This window comes from Pristis pectinata, chromosome X (genome assembly GCF_009764475.1).
Source record: "Pristis pectinata isolate sPriPec2 chromosome X, sPriPec2.1.pri, whole genome shotgun sequence".
Taxonomy (NCBI): Eukaryota; Metazoa; Chordata; class Chondrichthyes; order Rhinopristiformes; family Pristidae; genus Pristis; species Pristis pectinata.
In genome coordinates this window covers 4,152,424-4,174,933 of record NC_067450.1, presented here as the reverse complement: position 1 = coordinate 4,174,933, position 22,510 = coordinate 4,152,424, and the positions used below count along the sequence as shown (strand labels likewise).

General features: G+C 41.3%; 1 protein-coding gene across 3 annotated transcripts in view; it reads right to left on the bottom strand.

Moving 5' to 3' along the window:
- The window catches only part of suox (sulfite oxidase), a 48,684-nt gene that overhangs the window by 15,794 nt on the left and 10,380 nt on the right, over window positions 1-22,510 (bottom strand). The window contains exons 2-4 of one of the 3 annotated variants that reach the window (XM_052009448.1): window positions 13,251-13,354; window positions 7,931-8,208; window positions 4,779-4,842 (exon numbers count right to left, since the gene is read on the bottom strand). In XM_052009448.1, coding sequence (XP_051865408.1) covers window positions 4,779-4,842; window positions 7,931-8,208; window positions 13,251-13,273 — 365 coding nt within the window. In that variant the 5' untranslated portion in view covers window positions 13,274-13,354. Of the gene's footprint in view, window positions 1-4,778; window positions 4,843-7,844; window positions 7,870-7,930; window positions 10,160-13,250; window positions 13,355-22,510 lie in introns of those variants that run through there. The other 2 variants (XM_052009447.1, XM_052009449.1) reach the window with 2 other exon arrangements.

The following is a 22,510-nucleotide window of genomic DNA, read 5'->3' as shown; positions in this document are numbered from 1 at the left end:
TTTCCATTTCCCAGGATTTGCCTCTCAGCAAAGCCAGATGGCGATGAAAAAAATTCACCACCACCTCCAGTGCACCAGTACAGCCTTCCATTGACTGAAGAAAACAAGACCTCAAACCTGCAATCAAGCTTACATTCTATCAAACAGCAGCGATCCTACCCTCTTGAATGCTTTGGAAAATGGACCAACCTACAGTGGCACTCCAAGCACTAGACAAAGTACTATCACACCACCTCTGCAAAATCCTCCATATCCACTGTCATGATAGGCAAACTAATGTCAATGTCATCTCCCAAGACTAACATGGCCAGCATAAAGGCACTAATTATGCTCAACTAGCTGGTAGCCAGTGCACATCCTCTCTCTCGGTTTCTCCATCTCTGCTGCACCTATTCTCGAGATGAGGCCTTCCACTCCAAGACACCCGAGGTGTCCTTTCTCAGGAATGGGGCTCCCCACCCCCATCTCCTCCATTTCCTACACTTCTGCTCCTACCCCACTTCCCCCCAGACAGAACAGAGATAGAGTTCCCCCTCACTTTTCACCCTATCAGCCTACACATCCAGAATATCATTCTTCAAAATGTCCGCCAGCTACAACTTGATCCCACTATTAGCCACATCTTCCCCTCCCCTCCCCTTTCTGCCTTCCGTAGGGACCACTCTCTCTGTGATTCCCCGATTTGCTCATCCCTCCCTACCGATTCGCTCATCCCTCCCTACCGATTCCTCCCCCTCCCCAGGCACGCCCCCACAATCATAGGAGGTGTAACATTTGTCCCTGCACCTCCTCCCTCACCACTATCCAGGGCCCTAAACAGCCCTTCCAGATGAGGCAGACATTCACATGCATCTCCTCCAACCTTGTTTATTGCAGCTGGTGCTTCTCAATGTGGCCTCCTCTACATCTGTGAGACCAAGTGCAGACTAAGCGACTGCTTGCCAAGTACTTGCACTCCATCCGCACGCCTTCTGGAGCTCCTGGTTGCCAGCCATTTTAATTCCCCCTCTTTACCATATGACCTCAGCCTCCTGTCTGACCTCCACTGCCAGGGTGAGGTTAAGTGTAACTACAGGAACAGCGCTGCTTATTCCACCAGTAGACCGCAACCCAACGGCATGAACATGAATTCTCCAATTTTGAGTAAACTGCTCCCCCTCTGTCCCTTTCTGATCTGCCCAGGTCCTCCCACATCCACACCAGCCCTCCCCCCCCCCATGTTTCTTTCCCCTCCTCCACCCACTCCATCTGCCCATCACCCACACACTCCTCTCACTGGGTCCCCTCCCCCCACTGTTCCCACCTGCCCTCCCCACCTCCCTTATTTGGTTCCATGTTCCACCTTCTTCTCCTATCAGATCCCACCATCTGCAGCCCTTCATCACCTCCACCTATCACCTCCCGGCCTCTGTCACTACTCCCACTCTTCTCTCCTCCATCTGCCCATCACCCCTCCTCACCTGGATCCACCCATCAGCTGCCCTCTCTTGCTCAACCCCTTCCCCTCACCTCTTTATCCTGGCTACCTCCCCTCTATCTTTCAGTCCAGATGAAGGGTCTCGACCCAAAACTTCCATTTCTCTCCACAGACGCTGCCTGACCTGCTGAGTTCCTCCAGCTTCTTGTTTGTTGCTCCACATTCTTTGTATGCCTGACATTCTAATCCAAGTTCTTTCACTGTGCAGGTTTCTAGGACAGTGAAAAAGTTTCAAGGAGAGTCATAGAGTTGTACAACACAGAAACAGGCCCTTCGGCCCAACTGGCCCATGCCAACCAAGATGCCCCATCCAAGCTACTCCCATTTGCTAGTGTTTGGCCCATAACCCTCTAAACCTTTCCAATCCATGCACCTATCCAACTGTCTTTTAAAAGTTGTTATTGTACCTGCCTCTACCACTTTGTCTGGCAGCTCGTTCCACATAGATACCGCTCTTTGTGTAAAAATGTTGCCCAAGTTCCTGTTAATTCCTTCCTCTCTCACCTTAAACTTATGTCCTCTAGTTCTTGATTCCCCAACCCTGGGAAAAAGACTGAATGCATTCATCCTATCTATGCCCTCGTGATTTTATACACCTCTATAAGATCTCCTCTCAGTCTCCTAAGCTCTAAGGAATAAAGTCCTAGGCTGTCCAACCCCTCCCTATAACTCAGTCCCTCAAGTCCTGGAAACATCCTTGTAAATCTTTTGAGTATTCTTTCCAGTTTAATAACATCTTTCCTATAGCAGGGTGAGCAAAAAATGAACACAATACTCCTAGCGTGGCCTCACCTGCATCCTGTACAAGTGCACCATGACCTCCCAACTTTTATACTCAATGCCTTGACTTATGAAGGCCAGCATGCCAAAAGCCTTCTTCACCACCCTGTCTACCTGCGACACCACTTTCAGTGAACCATATACTTATACTCCAAAGTCCCTCTGTTCTACAACACTCCCCAGGGCCCTGCTGTTCACTGTGAAAGTGCTACCTGGATATGATTTTCCAAAATGCAACACCCTGCACTTATCCAAATTAAACTCTATTTGGCATTCCTCAGCCCACTTACTCAGCTGATCAAGATCCCCCTGTAATTTTTGATAACCCTCTTCATTGTTCACTATACTATCTATTTTAGTGTCATCTGCAAACTTACTAACCATGCCTTGGGCATTCTCATCCAAATTGTTGATATAGATGACTAACAACAATGGGCCCAGCATCAACACCTGAGGCACACCACTAGTCAAAGATTCATAGGAAAGAGATACAACTGACAAGTTTATTAAGACAAAACTATTTTCCACAGCTATTGTTCCCACTTCCTGAGGGGTCATTGCCCTGGCTTTACTTGGTAACCGTGCACTGGCTGAAAGGAGGAGCTCCCAACATGGCCAAAGCTCTACAGCCCATCATTCCATGCAGCATTGCCAGGACAGATCAGTGTGTAAGGCTCTAATTTTCTGGCTGCACAGTCCAGTGCCTGCAGACTGATATTCCTGGGAGTGAAGAGGTGAAAAGATCTTTGCACCAAACAGCACCAAAAACCAAGGCCACAAAATGTTGGAGAACCAGCTCTTTTAGCTAGGTTTCTGTTAACTACATCAATTCATCTACTAGACACAGCTGAACAGCATTAACTAAATTTTGATATCAGGTATTTTCTGCATCCGTTCCTATGCTGGTAAAACTGGTCCCTACTCATAAATCAAAATTGTATTCATCATACCCCCATCCTCAAAGTAATTTCATCCCTTCCCTCTCACTCTGCTGTTATTGATTTGACAGTGGGGATGGCTGTCACAGCAAGCATACAGTTAGCCTCACCTGAAGACTATTGTTGGCTCTGGCTCAAACTCATATCTCTGAGAGAAAAGGTTGTGTATCCTAGTCCCACTCCAGCCTTAAGCACAAAAATCTAGACTGACAATCCAAGGCAGTTACTATTATGATGACACTTTAAAACTGGGCCCTCATCTGAACTTGGACACAAGATATATTGGGGTGAAGAAGAAAAGCTGTGTTTCCCCATGTACTGGTTAATGACAGATTCGGGAGTTACTCAGTCAGCCTTGAAAAACCAGTTACCATTTTAGTTGAAGTAGCTGTCATCTGCTTAATGGTACTTTGATTGTGAAAGGAATATTTAGTACATAATATGAACATTGAATTTGAAGAGCATGAGCACATTATGTGAAACTTTAGGGGAGAGAAGCCATTTGGAGGATGCTCAGTACACAAATTTCCAAGTATGAAGATTATGGTTTCAAGCCCATGTCAAAACTCATGCATATTTTTCCAACATGCTTATAAGTGCTGTTTGCAGTTGTGCTCTCTTTCTGATAACTAATTAAGAACTTTGGGTACATTTTGAATGGGGGTTGGTCTGGAGGTATATCAAATGGACGATCAAAGTATCAGAATATACACACTAACAAAGCGATTATCTCAAAGTCTTCTTGGAGAAATAAAGTAACAGCCTCACTTACTCATTGGAATCCCTGGTAATTGAACACTCAAAAATGGAGAATCTAGAAAGGCACCAAGCAACTGGACAGCACAGTGGTGCAGCTAGTAGAGCCACTGCTGCACAGTGACAGAGACCCAGGTTCAGTCCCAACTTCAGGTGCTGTCTGCGTGGAGTTTGCATGTTCTACTTGGGTTTCTCCTAAGTGCTCTGGTTTTGTCCCACATCCCAAAGCTGTGCAGGTTGATCTGTTAATTGGCCACTGTAAATTGCCCCTAGTGTGGAGGTGAGTGGTAGAATCTGGGGAAGTTGATGAGAACTAAAAATGTGATTGATGTAGGAATAGTGTAAATGGATGGTTGATGCAGACTCTGTGGACTGAAGAGCCTGTTTTCCTGCTGTATCTCCATAACTATGACTGAGTTCCTATGACAGGAATATGGAGGCTGACCACAGACAGCAGAAGAAGAAAACAATATCCAAAATAACCCACCACATCAAGCATCATCTATGGCAGAATCTGCAGATTCCATGAAGGCCTCATCACCCTAGAATGCACAAACTTTGAAGCAAGTTATCTGCAATCTTAAGGAACTGCTCAAGAAGAAAGTGTTCAATTGAAACTGGCACATCCAATATTGCAGCACTCCATCAGACCCCACATTCATCTGGGGCAGGACTTGAATCCACAACTTTCCAACTCTGAGCTTCTATCAATTGAGCCAAAGCTGACACTAGTTTCTCCGTCATGTGAAAAAAAGGGCCCCATCAGCTGGCAGTTTTAGAGCCTCAAATTGAATTTGAGTTGTTCTCCTCAATGAAATGACCATTACCTGCTTTGCATCTGCAAGATGCCCACAGCAGACCGTGTACACTTCAGGAATGACATCATGGTACCTGGAGAGAGAATAAAGTTTCAGTTTTAATCAAGTTTTTTTTCCCCACTTGTCTTTTGTTTTCTTTATATTTTAATCTATTGTACTTCAACTACCCACTTCAATGAGGGGGAGCCGCAAACAGGAAAACTAGTGGAGTAGAACTTGATATCCCGGTATATCAATTCGAACAGTTTAAAATGCATTGGAGGAAACAATTTCAAGCTGGAAGCCAGAATTTATTGTACTGAAACTGCAATCTGTCCGAGTGCTTCAAACATGGCACATTTGTAACAAATGGAAAATAGTTAACATTTGTGTGAGCTCACCAGACAATGTAAAATCGGTGGAGATGGCAAGTTTATTTCCAATTTTTTTTTCTATCTAGCAGTAGAGTTGTATGTCATAACTTAACAATAGAATGTAAAGAAACAATTATGTGTAATTTGATGTTAACTCACAAACTTATCAGTAAATGAAATAGTTTTACACCCAGCACAGGAGCATGTGTGTGCGTTCTCAAAACAGGGCACATATGCATGCAGCAAGACCTAGACAACATTCAAGCATGGACTGATAAGAGACAGAAGGGCCAGGCAGTGACTATCTCTTGACGTTTAATGGCATTTATCACCAGGGTCCCTATCATCAACATCCATTGACCAGAAACTCAAGTAGACCAGTCAAATAAATAGTGTGGCTACAAGAGCAGCTTAAACCTTGAGTATCCTGCAGCAAGAGACTCACCCCCTGACACCCCAAAGTCTTTCCACAGCTACAAAGCACAAATCAGTGATGGAATACTCTCCATTTGCATTGATGATGCAGTTCTAACACTGGAACAGCTCAACAAAGCAGTTCCTTTGATTGGCACTTCCTCCACCACCTTTGACATTAATTCCCTCAACCATTGTGACAGAGTGCTATTGTGTGTGCCATCTACAAAATGCACAACAGTTATTCACCCACACTACTCAAACAGAATCTCTCAAACTCATGATCTCTATCACCAAGGCTGAAAGCATCAGGCACATGGGAACACCACTGCCCCACACTTTCCACAACACCACAATCCACTCCAGATGCAAGTTTCACTTTTTAATTAAAAACAGAACTATGGAGAAATTACTACAGGCCACTCAGCCAAGCCTGTGTCAGCACTTAACCAACAGACAAACAAGCGGATTTTATGCCTTGTTCAGTAGGTTAAGGATTGTAGACCTTGATAATTAATAACCTTCATCCACAGCAAGAGAAAAATGAGAGATGCTAGTTTCCTTCTGGTGAGAGTAAATAGTTGTGACTTGGTCAACTAGTTATCACCTTAAGCAACCAATGTATAGAATCCTAACAAGGAAGGGGGGGGGGGGGTGGGGGGTTTGTTTACTTATAGAACTTAACAAGTGCCCAAATTCAAAAATTAGATCAGTTTAGCCCAGTGATAAAACATAAAACCTAAATCATACTAGGAGTAGTCTGTTCGGCGGCCTTCAAGTTTACTCCACCATTCAACAAGATCATAAGGAACCATAGAATGGAAGCCTAGCATTTTTATTTTTTCCACAAGATGATGCAAAATAAAAGACCAACTATCCCAGACACCAATGTGGTAATATTTTTTCTTGCAAGTATATCCTTTTTCGGGTAAAAAAATTCTTCGCAATACACCAACTTGCTATACAATTGTAGTTGAACATTTTTACTTTTAAACTCAGATCCTCTTACAATAAAAGCCCACATAATATTTGTTGTCCTAAATGCCTTCTGCACCTGCATGTTAGTGTGCAGTGATCTGTGTACAAGGACACTCAGGTCTCTTTTAAAATCAACATTTCCCAATCTCTCACCATTAAAAAACTCAGCCTTTTTTTTCTGCCAAAGCGGATGACTTCATATTTTCACACTGGACAACAAAATGCCAGGTGAAGTACACTTACTCACCTGAAGCCTCTTTGCATCCTCATCATTATTCACATTTCCACCTAGTTTTGTGTCATCCGTAAACTCAAATGTTACATTTGCTCTCCTCTACCAAACCGTCAATATAGATTGTGGATAGCAGGGGCCCAAGTGTCAATCCCTGTGGTACCCTACTAGTCACATCCTGAGAAGGAACCATTTATTCCTACTCCTGCTCCTATTTTCTTATGTACATTTTATTTTGTATCGGTTAGCTGACTCAAAATCTATGCCAGTTTATTACCTCCAATTCTACATGTTCTAATCTTGTTTACCAACTTCCTGCGTAAGATCTTATCAAAAGCCTTCTTAAAATCCAAATACAACACATTCAATGGCTCTCCCTTGTCTACTCTCCAAGATACATCTCAAAGATCACTTCCAAGGCACTAGATAAACAGACTATCACAATGAATAAATGACTCCTCCATTTACTTTCTCCTCCCTCTTTCTCTAGGTCTTGATTAAAGTAATTAGAAACACAATGTTTTAAAAGATTTAAGAAAAACATTTCCAGAGAAGGGAATATATTCATATTTACAATAGTACCTTTCACATTTATCTGACACCAAAAACTGATCATCTGGCCATCATTTATAACAAACGTTTGTGGGAGCTTCTTCTGAAGGCGCTTCCGACAGTGACTACACTTCGAAGTGTTATGGCGTTATAGAAACACAATTCTCTCAATGTTTCCTCTGTCAAGTGAAGATGTACCTTTTTTTTTGGGGGGGGGGAAGAAAAGGGGACAGTGGAAGAGGACAGAAAGTGTGATCATAGCAAAGTGTCGTATTTACTTTCCCTTCCTATCTCAATGAAGACTAAAGAAGTACCCCAGCCCCCAGAAATAATCCAAAATTATTTTCTCAACTCTCAGGAGGGCATCTGACGACAGAATTAACTATGCAGCTGGAAAGCTGTACTCGGTGACTGTTGATAAGATTTCCCTCAGAGGGTAAAGGGCGGATTGGGCAGCAGCCCTTGGTCTTAAAAAATGGCCCAATGTCCCCACTGGTCTCGCATTTCAAAACCGGGGTCAGTTTCTGGTGCCGATAAAACACTTACCGCGTCGCCGTTTTAAACAGGCACTATTCCGCCACCCTCGGTCCCCATCTAGTCAAATGACAGGCCAATAGAAAACATTCACTCACGTTTAGTCAAAAAGCCGCCAAAATTCTCGTCCAAATCTTCGCCAGCTGGAAAATCTTTCCACTTCGCCTCACCGTGTCGTACGCATTCCCATCCCCAGCTTGTTCGAGCACTCTGCGCAAGCGTCGTCACGAAACCGTTCCCGCGGGTGACGAAGTCATCTGGTGGGGGTGGCAGGCAGCGTCTTCCATCGGGGTGGGACTCCAGGCGAAATAGAGCTGCGTGGTCTCGAATGGAAACGGAACCTGACAGGAATCCGCGGCCAGATGGCGGATGAGGTCTTTTGCACCGAGGTAACACAAGAAATAGGAACAGGAGGAGTTCATTCGGCTTTTTAATACTACTTCCTCTAGTCAATAAGATCATGGCTGATCCACTACCTGAACACTATTTATACGAACAGAAAACGCTGGAGAGCCTCACAGGTCAGGCAGTGTCTGTGAAGGAGAAACAGAGTTAACGTTTCGGATGAAGAGTCCTAGACATGAAACGTCAGCTTTTTCTCTCCACATCTGCTGCCTGACCCGCTGAGTGTTTTTATTTCAGATTTCTGGCATCTGCAGATTTGTTTTAATTTACATTTTGTAAACACCGTTTTCCTCCCCATCCCAAAATTCCTTGATCCCTGTGATAGCCAAAAATCTGTTGATCTCTGATTTGAATGCAGTCAATGACTGGGCGTCCACTTGGGCTGAAAGTAACTTTAATTTCTTACCAATACAGTCGTTTCTTTAACATTGCCAATTTAACCCATCCATCCTTTTGTACTTGCCATTTTCTTACTGGTACACCATGCATTAGTTTTATCTTTGGCCTCCACAATCCACAGGAAAAAGTATTTCAAAACTTTGCCACTCTTTGTGTGAAGAAATCTCCTATTTCAGTCCTAAGTAGCCTGCTTCTTACTTTGAGGCTGACCCCAAGTTCTAGACTCCTGAGGTTGATCCTGTGTCTCAAGCCTACTTTCCTGCCTGACCCCATATCCCTTGATTCTCTTATTGTCCAAAAGTCTGTCAGCCTCAGCAACTCTAGGGTAGATATTTTCAAAGATTCACAACGCAAAGAGCATTAAAGCAGAAGGTAAATTCTGCTTTAATGCTTTTTGAGCATAAAAAGCTAAATTCAACGCACATTAAAAAAAATTCTATTCACCAACAGAATGTCCAATGCCAACAGCATTAAAGAAGCTCTGATTATTAATTGTTTCTATGAAGGGTGTACCTGTTTCAGAATGTTCACATCCTTGGGTGTTTTGTTTAAGAATTTAAGACATTGTAGAATGAAATTTACCCTGAGTAAAGTTTAATTTGACAGCGAGAAGGTCTTTTACAGTTTGCCTGTGTCTGGATTTCTCCACTGGAGCATTGCAGCCAGGAATGGCTAAGGATCAGTTCATCCTTAAATTTACATGTGGTACGACAGATTCTCAGAAATGTTCGATTACAGCATCCCATCTGCCATATACAGTGATCGTTGAACTTGTAGCTTTCTATTTGCAGAATGTAATGTCACAGACTTCTTTAGAGAAGGTATCTTGGTTTTCTTAGGTTGGCAAGTTCAGGCAATTTATCTGCAGTAGCTGCAGTGCAAGACAAAGGAGAAACAACTGCCTTCATCCTTTATCCTACGCATATAACTTTAATAGGTCCACAGAACCGATGTGATATTTTTATTTAGGGTTGTCTTGAAAGTTCTCAACCAAAGGCAGGCCTCATGATGCTACACAGCAAATAGCGAAGTAAAGATTTCACTCAGGTCCTGATCTGGGAATCTTCCAACTTTAACTACTAGTCGCATGCTAAATTAAACAATGGAGAATTTTCTTCGCCTCTGCAGGAACCAGAATTGATCTCGAGTTGACAAAGAGGCGATGGTACAACTCCGGGGACCTGGTTTTGATCCTGACCTCGGGTGCTGGCTGAGCAAAGTTTGCATGGTCTCTCCTTGGCCATGTAGTTTTCCTCCGAGTGCTCCGGTTTCTTCTCATATCAAAAGACATTCTGGTGGGTGAATTGGCTACTGTAAATTACCTGTTAGTGATGGTCAATGGCAAAAGAGTTAAAGGGGGTCTTGATAGGCATGTGTGAGAGAGAATGAGTTGCAGGGAAACAGGGAAATAAGGAGATTGCATTTCCCCTCAAATACATTCACCTTGCAAAAGGTATGTATTTTGGGTGTACTAATCTCACCTGGTAATTTGTCAAGGTAAGCAGAGGCTTTGACAATTAACAGGTCACCCAGACCCTGGATTATGTTCTCCACTTCCTCCCCCCCCCCCCCCACACACCTTCCTCCAACAACCCCCCAACCCAAATATCACTGAACTGCTTCAGACCAGACCTGGGCTTGTCCCAGCCTGTGTGACTTGCTCTGACAATAGCTTTCAACCAGCCGAGGCCCTATTGTTTTAACTGAATGTAGCAGCAGAATGGTGACCTCACCCCAGCCTAGTCAAGTGGCAAATAGCACTGCACACAAGGCACCAGAGGCAGCTGGTGGACAGGTTCCAGGCCACACCGGTCTGGCAATGTGACTGAACAGGCACAAAAGCTGCACTTGCAGCCAAAGTTCCCAAAGCCTCCTTGAACGTCCCTGAGCACGAGGACTGAAGAGGTCAGGCTGGAGAAGTCTGCTCGACCCATACGTTTACCACCGATGCAAGGCTCTGAGTCCCAAATCCCAAGTGACTTGTGATGTCTTCCCAAGGCTGCAGGGCAGGAGGTTCACACACAGTTTGCCAGAGACATCAGTTTTGTCAAACTGGATTAGATTATTAGTGGTGCAGAACTGTAATTTAATACGGTGAGAGTGAATTCTATGTTCAGCTCTGATCATGTGGGAGAGGCAAACTTTTTGTAATGCTGCAATTTTGTAAATAAAAAATTGTCTTATCGTTCAAAAAACTTCACCATCCCTGCCCTGGCAGAAATCCTGCCTTTTATCTGGAACCACCAAGAATGATCACACAAACTAACTGCAATTCAAAGTGGTCTCCATTCATCAGATTCACCTTCACTGCTATTATGTTGTTTCCAATTGTCAACTAATCAATGTTCCAGCTCCGATAAAGGGTGGTCAGTATAATGATCTTTGTGAATCAGTGACTCATTTAGGGACATTCTTTAGCAGGGGATTAAGTGTCTCATCTGGGGCCTGTCCCTGGAAATCAGGGGTGTGTGGTCACCCTCTTATAATGTATACATTAAAGGCTAATAGTTATTTTACTGGATTAGTGATCCAGAAATTTGGACTAATAATTAAGAAGATACCAATTCAAATTATGGTGATTATGAAACTACCAGATTGCTCTTTTAAAAAAAACTATATTTACTTTTAGGGAAGGAAATCTGGCATCTTTACATCATAGGCCTTGCAAACAAAAATCTTAATTGTGGGGCATGGTGGGAATGTTCCCTGCTTGCACAGAACCTCAGTTTGTTCATGTATCATTTTACCAACTCACTGGGACCCTCAGACTATTGTCAGGTGAAATGTGTAGAAGCTTCATTAAAATATATACGCTTGATAAACTAGCAACAGCAGTGTTGAAAAATGTGACTGCTGATTAATAAAGCCAATCATTAACTTTTCTTTATTACTTTGGTCAACCACAAATGGGCAAATACCAGAGATTATGGTTCAGGTTTTAAGTGATTGCCACTTAACAACTAAAAACAGAATTTTCAATTCAGTTTCTCCTCTCTTTCAATTCAGTTTCTCCTCTCTTTCAATTCTGCCTGAGGTCCTTGATTCATGCTGGAATATTGCCATATGGTCACTGGTCAGGTTCAATACCTCACCTGTCCAAACGATCCCAATCCTGTCTTCAAGCAGCATACATACTTTCTACAAATATTACTGGCTGATTTTTTTTCATCTCCCAGCTCAGAAGCACTGAGGTTTATATCCAAGTACTACCCCAACCGAAATCCGTTCATTTACCATAAACGGAGTTGTATCTGGAACATCTGTGTATCAGAATTTTATACCAGGGTGTTTTTATTTTAATCACTGGGCCATCAGTATACAGGAACAGGAGTAAGCTATTCAGCCCTTTCTACCTGTTCCAATGAGATCATGGTTGATTTGGGACCCAACTCTATATACTTGCCTTTCCCCTTATTCTTTGGTACCTATGATTAACAAAAAAAAATAAGCTTCACATTTAAAATTAACAATTGACCTAGCATGACTTGCTGATTGTGGTAGGGAGTTCAACATTTCTACCACTGTGTGTATTGTTCCTGCTCCCTAGAAACAGACTCACCAAACAGGGAAACAGTTTCTTTGTATCAACAACTATTGAAAAGTTCTTCATGAATTCTAATATGAGTTTTCTAATTCCATCAATAACACTCCACAAAAATATGTGTTGCCATTATAAGGCAACTATTAATTCTGGGTCTCTGCAAGAAATTTTCAAATTCTTTTATGCACATCATGAAAATGTTTTACATTTCATTCAGTACTCCATGGTCCTAATGGGAATGTTGCTTTGTGATGTTACTCCATGATATTTCCCCCACCCCCAAGGTGGTTTTAAATCCAGATGCGAGTGTAACAGGATATGAAGACAAGGGAGGTGGAAGGAGCTGAGTTCAGATTGGTCAATCTCAAATAATGGCGCAACAGACTCGAGGAGTTGAATGGTCTACTCCTATTCCAATGATGGATTCAAAGTTCAATTCTTATTGGTTTAATTCTAATCTAAACCAATAGCTTTGATTCATTGTTTGCTTTTGTTCCCTCCACCATTTCCTGTTAGCAAACTTCAACAGAAAAAAGATTAAAATGGTAGTAAATTTGGGTGCTACAAAAACACATACAGTCCTCTGGTGTTCCTCATTGTGCCAAGTGGTTAAGTAGTCATCTTTAATATAATGCATTTTATATTCTCCAAATGTTCTCAGTTTCCCTTGGCTTTGAGTCAGAAGGTTGTGCAGAACTTCAGCACGGTGGTGCAAGGAAGGTGACACTTCCTTGCACCACCGAGAAAATGCTGCACTATTGTAGTGCTATCTTTTGATAAGATGAACCAAATTTTCATTTACCTATTCAGCTGGAAGTAAAAGATCCCATATTGTATCATTTGGAGTAGAACAGAGTGTCCTGCTCTGTATTCCCCTTCAACCAAGACATCAAAAATAGACATGCATTCATTTACTGTCTGTTGAACTTGCTCTTCACAAATTGACTGGAGCACTTAAAAGCAACTTATTGATTGTAAGCCATCTTGGAACATATTCAGGCTTTGATATATATGGAGCTCTATCAATAAAAGCGCTTTTTTTTTAATACCCAGAAAGAAAGTAAATCTATTACCTGCCACACCAACAGCATTGCATTTTATCTTTTTGGCATACAGAACCATTGTTCTTTGTTCCACAAAGGGAGTGATTCAGTCATGTCACCTGGAAATATGTAGTCTGAGAAGAGTGAGAAAACAACCAGGCAGCATTCAGTTCCATTGCAAAAGCTTACTGCAAAGAAGTTAGGCTACATTTTAAGAAAGTCCTTTTTATAGAGTTGTCCTATCAACCTTTGTTTCAACCAACCCAACTATGTTGAGATGAATAAATGGATTCTCACCAACCAAGACATTTTCCAAAAGTAAAACCATTTTGGCTTGTATATTGGCTGTAATGGTATTTGACTATCAAGCTATCTGCTTCTTAATTTTTTCATACTAAATAACCGATGGTCACATAACATTACAAGAATCTGAAAAAATATGTTTAACAGATTTGCCTTTGTGCGGCAACTTCCAATGTGAAGTAGTCAGGCAATTTGCACAGAGCAAGGATTCATAAACACAAATTAGACAAATGAGCGAATAATCTTTTCTTGGCACTTTGGGTTCAAATATTCACAGAAAGAAGCCCCCTTTTCTTCTTCTTGTGGTGCCATTGGATCTTTAATATCCATCTGATCAGGACCTCAGATAAACATCTCATACAATGGGCAGCACCTCTGACAATGCTGCACTGTAGTGTTAGACTAGGTCATGGACTCAAGTTCTCAAGATTGAGGCTTGAATTCACAACCTTTAGATTTAGAAACAAAGCTACTAATGCTAAGCCAAGGTTGACACTAATTTGATAGAAAGCAATTACTTTGATGCTACAGTCCTCAACTACATGTGCAAGAATTTCACTTGTTATTTCACTCCTCATGGAGAAATACATTGACCTGTAAATCTGGTTGTGGAGTCCCATTGCCTGGTCACTAACTTGCCTATTCAGCCCCAGTTTGGCAGACAGAGAAGTATACACAATTTCCGGCTGGATTCATGCACTAGCCATTTTGGGGAAGGGGAAAAAAATGGAGCAGTAACAAACTCTGTAACAGGCATTAGCCCTGTCCTTGTATTATAGTGAGCTTCACTTTTTATTTTCCATTGCAACTATGTGGCCTGACCAATGGTCAGTATTGCTCATCAAAACACAAAGAAACACCCAGAGACCTAGGTGGTGTGCAGAAGAAGGGCACGAGGACAATCCCCGAGGGCTGAGGAAAGGATCAAACAACTTGAAACTCTAGCCTTCTGGCAAGAAATGAGAGGGTTCCTTCTTGAAGGATACTAGTTATTCTATCGGAATAGTTAAAGCTAATTGCGAGCACTATTTTGGCTTCATCTTCAACCACTGGACAAGGGGACATACTGCAAACTGATGAGTTTTGGACTAATGTCAGGAAGCATTGCTTTGAGTTGAGTGAAATGTACTCAGATTGGTCTATGGGGAAGGTAATGGAGTCAAAACTCTGAAGTTATTGAAATAACAGATGCTTCTAGATAGGCCAAATGGCCTCTCTCATATGTACTTATCTTTGTGAAATAAAGTAAATGGAACTTGACCAGAGATTTATTTAATTAAAACAGATGGGAGAAAATCAAATTAGCTTGCAACACCAGTGATGCGGGTTCGCCCACATGATTTGTCACATTAAAATTCTAGCTTCACTCACTTATCCATGGCTCCCACTTATTGGGCTTTCAAGAATATGATATTGCATTAATAATGAATAAGTAAGTGACCGTGGATAGTTCTGCCCTGATAGAAATCTCTTCCAAAGTTGTTGGATTATGGGTCAAGACATAGAATCTGGATCTACAAAGGATCAAGATACCTTGGAACAGACTTGGATTGCTAGGCAGGCAGGACATTCAACAGTGTTTCCTTATCAAAACCAAATGTATAAAGAAATTGTCTGCCATTCGTCTAGGACCAGGAGGGAGTGGCTATGCAAAGACGATTGTTATTAACAGATTTCTGCTGCAGAAACCGTTCTCGAAGGGAGTTCATGTTGTTATGGAAAAATAACAAGTGAACTCTGATGCAATTAGAAGCATCAATCTAAATAGCCTACTTTTGTCCTGATAATATTTTTGTTAGTTTTCTTTTAAGTAGTAAAGAAGGTAAACAGATAGCAATGCAGGAAAAGGCACTGACGACAGTTAATCAGGTTTAGACAAAAATTAAAATTGCTAGAAACAGCAGAATCAGCAGCAGCCAATAAGAGGAAAGACAAGTTAATTTATCAGAGAATATCCTGATAAAAGACCTGCACGACAAATTTTATTTCTTTAATCTTTTCAAATGGCAGTGTAATTCCCCTCCCACCCGAGTTTACTGTAACTCACCACTTGTAATAGAATGTGATAGTCATATGATTTGGGATTACAGTAGGTTATTGTGTCTTTCTGAGAGGTTTTATGAGCAGAGCATGGAAGGATTGGGTTGAGACATGAAGCTGCCATTATTACTGCCGATTTAATGTTTGTATCTTAATCTTCCATTTATTTGATGAAAAAAATACCATTAATATGGTGCCTTCAAGACCTCGGGACATTCCAAAGCACGTTTAGCCAATGAAGTACTTTTAATGTAGCTACTGTTATTTATATATATATATAAAATTGTAAGAAATTTGCAAACAGCAAGATTCCACAAACAGTAATGTGATAATGACCAACTAATCTGTTCTAGTGATATAAAAATAAAATGCTGGAAATACTCAGCAGGTCAGGCAGCATCTGTGGGGAGAGAAAGAGTCAATGCTTCAGATTGATGACCTTTCATTAGAACTGGAAAAATTTATAAAACAGGGGTCTGTGATAGGGTGGAGACAAAGAAACTGAATGACACCAATGGTGGTGGTGGTGGTGGTGCTGGCAGAGACAGGGTAGCAAAGACCTATTGGTCTGGAGGAGCTGTAAAAAGATGAATGAGGACAGGGGAGAGATACAGACAAAGTAGTGAGATTGGAACTGAGAGATACAAAACAAAGATACAAAATAAAAAGAATGCTAGAAACACCCAGCAGGTCAGGTAGCAACTTGCAGAGAAAAACAAAGATAACGATCTAGTTTGTTGACTTCACATCATCACCCCTTGAATTAAAAGCTAGCATTCCATCAACCTCCCTGATTACCTGCTGCACCTCTACACTGGCCTTCTGCGTTTCATGTTCAAGGACCCTCAAATCCCTTTGTACTACAAGCTTTCTGCAGGCTTTCTCCATTTGAATAATAATCTATTTAATTATTATTACAGCATGGAAACAGGTCCTTTGTCCCACTGAGATTACAATGATGATCAACCACCCATGTACATTAATCTTTGGTCCGAATTACATAGGAATCCTATGAAAAAGGCACGATACCACATCACAGTATATGTATTCCTTGTGACCATTAAATAATCAGTAAAACAGTTTATAAAATGTTTTCCTCTTTCTATGATGCTGATTTATGTTTGGTGTGGTATCATGGTAGAGCACAGTCTCACAGTCACTCAAGCAAATGTGCTCAAGTGGCCCTTTCACTAAAGGGCAGATTGAGCAACACGTGAGCATCATAATTTGGTCTAGTCCCATATTTTGCACAACACCCATACTTGTGTATTCTTCTGCAAAATATTTGTTCTGCAAATTAGGAAAGGACCAGAATGAAACATTGAGGTGCAGATAAGTTTTTTTGAAGATTTGAGTTGGCAAGGTCATAATCAGGAAATTAAGGGATGGATTTTCACTTGAGAGCGTAGAGATAAAAGCTGCTTGCTTTGGTCAAGTACAGAATGGTACTATGACCCACTTTAATTGGTGTCCCATTACGCCACCTCACATGCACAGGTTCAGAAACATGGAGCCATTGCTGTTCATAGGTGCTTATTGTGTGTAACTTGGCTGCCATGTTTTTAAACAGCAACTGCACTTCAAAAGTATCTTATTGGTTGTAAAGCACTTTGGGATGTCATGAAAATCCAGATGACACAAATGCTGTTGGTGCTGCACAAGCATCATTAGACTCTTGGTCCCCACCTCATCACAGACATTCCCTCTTTTCTCTCCACCTTGACCCTTTCTCTGCAATTCAAATACCAGTTCTGATGAAATGTTAACCTTGTTTCTCTCTCCACAGATGCTGCCTGACTTGTTGAGTATCTCTAACATTTTTTTTTAGATTTCCAGCATCTGCTGTATTTTGCTTTTACCATTTAGTGGTGGTACTTTGCCAACACTCACCATGATTGTGCATCTGCCAACTTGCCAGGGAGCACACAAACAATAGCAGCAACATTTTACATGTGTGTAATATTGCAAGATCATTTACCCACCAGGACTAATTGATAGTGTTGTCTTCTGCATTTAATATGGTATAATTCAGCACAGCAATTGCATACTCACAGGCTACATGGTTAACAAATCCCACATTATCTAATTCTCCTGTAGATCAGGAGGAAGAACTAGTATCTATGTGTGTCCTTAAAACCGACATTATCTAATTCTCCTGTAGATCAGGAGGAAACTAGTATCTATGTGTGTCCTTAAGAAACCTTGGTTAGAGGAAGAGATATTTACCATACAACAACTATAAAGAGGACTGGAGAAAAAGATGGCAATATACTAGAGGGGAGATTACAAAAACGGACACATTGAAAAAGTTAATAGATAAAGTAAATCATCATGTTTATGATAGAGTCTCTAATCTAAGTACATGCTATCTCCACCCACAGTTGCAATATGGTGACAGAGATATTGAACAGGACTACAACAATATATTTCTCACTCAAATGAAACTAAATTCATAACTAACAAATGAGAAAACCTGTCTTTAACATACACGTTTGTGTCTTAAAATGAAAACTATATCACAGATTCCAAATAGAGCACTGCAGATGACACATCCATGAGAACCACTTCCTTAAATGAATTTCCTTTATTGTCTCAAAGCATAGCAAGTTATGTAAAATATGGTCCCTAGTTTGTGTTTATAGGATTCTTCAGCATCATTATTCTGCAGGTCAGCTATAATGCAGTGGGTAGCACTCTCAACTTGGAGTCTGAAGGTCATGGGTTCATGTGCTGCTCCAAAGACTTAAGCACAAACATGTAGACTGACACTCCAATACAGTACTGGGGCACTGCTGTGACAATGGAGGTGCCATCTTTCAGAAGAGACATTAAACCGAGGCTGCCTGTTCATCAAAGTGGATGTAAACAATCCTACGGAACTGTTTCAGGGAAACGCTGATGAGTTACCTCAACCAATACCTTAAGAGCAACTTACCTAGTTATTACCACTTTGTTGTTTGGGGCTCTATTGTGCTCAAATTGGCTGGCTTTTTGCCTACAAAGTTCTTTGGGACGGTCTTTCACTTCTGTTGGATGGGTATTTCTTGTGGTTCAAAGGCAGTCTTGGCTTTTATTGGATTTTAAAAACCGGGAGAGCATAAGCCTCCCTGAAATCAGACTCATTTTCTGGATCATTGACATGGTTCACTGTGATGTAGGTTTTCTAAAGACACTGTTCAAAGACTGCTTTTCCAACAAAGGAAAAGATGTTTTTAAAATCCAGAGACATTTTTAGGATCTCCATTTTCATGTCTCACCATACAAGGTAACTAATAGAGGATCTGTGGGGCCTTGCTCTTCAAATAATTGTCAGGCATTTATTTGGATGCCATTGAAAAGAACAAGGATTTTAATCATAAAGTTCATAGGTTATTCAAGTGTGATTTTGGTGGTATTTCAATAGTATGCTGAGATTTGTTTTTGCTTCCCTCTGTTCTTTAATTGTCCTTGTATTTGATTAAGTAAATTTAATCTAAATGCATTTGTCTCATTGTAGGTTAATTTTGCTGTCAGAAGTGATACATGACCCCAATAAATAAACTTTCCAATAATTAGAGGTTAATTATTAAACTTGGCCATGCTAGCCTATTCTTGGACAAATATTTCAGTTCATAAGATTTGCTCAGTTGTAAAGTTCAGTTTGCTCATGGAAACTATCCTCTATTAACGTGAAAGTATCAGTGGGAACATTCCAGACTAAAAATAATATAAAAATACCTCAGAAAGTTTCAATTGTTTTCTCTCTTTCAAATATTAATTCAAAGTATTCTTTTCAGTGGGTGCATTCTTTAAAACACAATTTGAAAAAATTCCACCACAGGAAGTGGTCGTCACTTGCAGGGCCAGCATTTATTCCACAATTACCCTTGAACTGAATTGCTCACTGGACCATTTCAAAGGAGAGCTCAGAGTCAACCATTTACTGAGTGTTGGAGTCACATACAAGACTAGGAAAGTTTGCAGAGTTCCTCCCCAGAAGGACATGAATGAACCGGAGGGGTTTTATGTAACTTCCATGTTTTCTTCTAAACTGAATGAGTTTAGTTCCACGTTTGTTTTTAAGTGTTCTAGGCTTTTTCTTGAAAAAAAAATGAAGTAATTTGTTTTTTTTCGGCTTTTGAATGTTTTATCATCAGGGACATTCACAAACATTCAAAATTTTTGATGAGTTTAGTAGCCAGCTGAGCAAGAGGGTGGTAACTTAGCCAGTTATCAGTTTCTTTCTTGGGTATTCTGTTGATAGAACTTATGCTGCCTCCACCCCACTTTCAAACATGTAGAGCCTTGCCACCATGCAACCACTTACCATTGAGGATCAGGTCTGTTCTTTGAAACAAGTAGTGACAAGGATGGCAGATTTCCTTCCCTGAAGGACACAAATGAACCAGCCAGGTTTTTACAACAATCCAGTTGTTTCATGATGACATCTGATCAAAGTCTCTCCGCCTCCCCCCCCCCCCCAGATTATTTGTCCATCTGATTTTAAGTTTCTAGCTACTATAGTGGAATGTGAACGTGTTTCCAGATCCTTGGTGACACAAGACCGCAGATGCTGGAAACCTGAAGCAACACACACAATGCTGGAGGTTTGACCCACCGAGTTCCTCCAGCATTTTGTGTTGCTCCAACCTTAGTCTTTTCTCTGGATTACTAGTCCAGGAATTACTAGTCCAGTATGCCACCAGATCCCAATTGGGTGGCAAGAGTACAGAGGGAGGCCAACCAGCTGTTTTCCAGAACAGAAGTCCAGAGGCAGCAAGGCATAGAAGAGGACCTCAGTACATGGAATTTAAAGTTCAGAATACTTAGATGAAAAGCATAGGCCCAGAATTTCCTGCCGGCAGTGAGCCCACCCACATTCACTTCTAACCTGTGTTATATCTGGACTTATCCTTTGCAGATACCCTGGTGTCACTTTGATTCAAAGCATTGGCCTCATCCTTAATGATACAGGGCTGCATGGTAGCAATACTCTGCATGTGTTCATCCTGCCACGTTTGGAGGTGGAGTGGGGCAACACAAGTTATAGCCATGAAGTAATACAGCACGGAAACAGGCCCTTTGGCCCAACTCGTCCATGACAACCACGGATATAGTCCCATTTGCCCATGTTTGGCCCATATCCCTCTCAACCCCTCCTATCCATGGACTTATCCAAATGTCTTTTCAATGTTGTTATTGCACCTGCCTCAACCACTTTCTCTGGCAGATCATTCCACATCCACATCACGCCCTGCGTGAAGAAGTTGCTCCTTTTAAATCTTTCACCTCTCACCTTAAACTCATGCCCGCTAGGTTTTTAAGTTACCTTCCCTAGGTAAAAGACGATGTGTGTTTACCCCTCAGATTTTTATACACCTCTAAGGTCACCCCTCAATCTATGTTCCAAGGAATAAAGTCCTAGCTTGCCCAACCTCTCCCTGTAACTCAGTCCCTTGAGTCCCAGCAACATCCTCTTAATATTCTCTGCACTCTTTCCAGTTTTAATGATTCTTTCCTATAACAGGGTGACCAAACTGTACACAATAATCCAAGTGCAGCCTCACCAACATGTTGTACAACTGCAACATAACATCCCAAACTCCTTTACTCAATGCCCTGACTGATGAAAGCCAGCATGCCAAATGCCTTCTTCAACCCGCCTGTCTACCTGTGACACCACTTTTAGCAAACCATGTACTTGTACTCCTAGGTCCCTCTGTTCCACAACACTCCCATACAAGTCCTACCCTGGTTTGACTTCACAAAATGCAAACCTTCACATTTATCTGAATTGAAGCCGTTTGCCAATCCTCAACCCACTTACCCTAGCTGATCAAGATCCTCGTGTAGTTTTTGACCACCTTTTTCACTGTCTATGACACCACCCATTCTGCCAACAAAATGCCCAAGGAGGAAACAGTGGCTGTCAAAACTATCACAAGACTCTGATGTTAAAAACATTCAAAGCTAAGAAAAATTTAAGTCTTAAAAAAATAGTAAACTAATACACTTAAAACATAAATTACAACTAAACTCAAGTAATTGAAAATGTATGTAATTACCATGATCACTCATGGCCTTGGCTCTCCATTCAGATAATGCTGTTCCTGCACTAGGCTTAACCTGGCTGGAAAGAGAAGTCAGCGATTTCGACTTCCACCTCCACCAGAATCCTGACTTAGTGATCTTTCCACACTAAATCAGAGCTAATTAAGAAGTTGCATTTTCTGAATTCAATGTTCATTTTGTTCAGTTTCTGCTCTACCCCCCATTTAAACAGCCTGGCAGAATCAAGAGAGTGTTACTTCCATTTCTGTCACTACAAAAGCATTTATTTTTGATATTGTTTCAGGAAAATCAATTGTGGCTGCTGCACTTGATCACCATCTAAAGACTCTGTTCCAAAATTGGGATGGATGCTCAGTGAAGATGACATCTGCTTTGATGATTGCACTCTCACTTAGGCAGCTGGCCAGTGCTTAGCATCATTGCTCACTTACGATGAATGGTTGGCTGTGGAGTGCCAGAGTTCTCCATGGAGCTATTCTCCATCATGACTCAGCGTCTGAAGAACAAAATTAGAAGGGAAGAAAAAACAGCAACCATTCTATTGCAATTTTAAGCTGGTCAATGCTTAAAAAAAACAATTCCTTCTCAGACAAGCTATAACAGCAAGGAGACATACTGCAGCATTGTCTCATTTAATCCATCTAACTTTCAGCACAGAAGGAGCAAAGACAACCTTTTAACGACTTAACTGGAAGATGAAATTGTATTCCAACAAGAGCTGTACGTTTAATTAGTGTCTTTTCAGGGATATTCTTTCTCTACCTGCAATTATAACTTGACAAAAAATATTGTAATTTACTTGAAATTTGTAGTACTTTCACCTTCCACAATTCTTCTCTTAAATCATTCTCTCCACAACCCAGCAGCCCCAACACTTGGCCACTGCTCTCTCATTG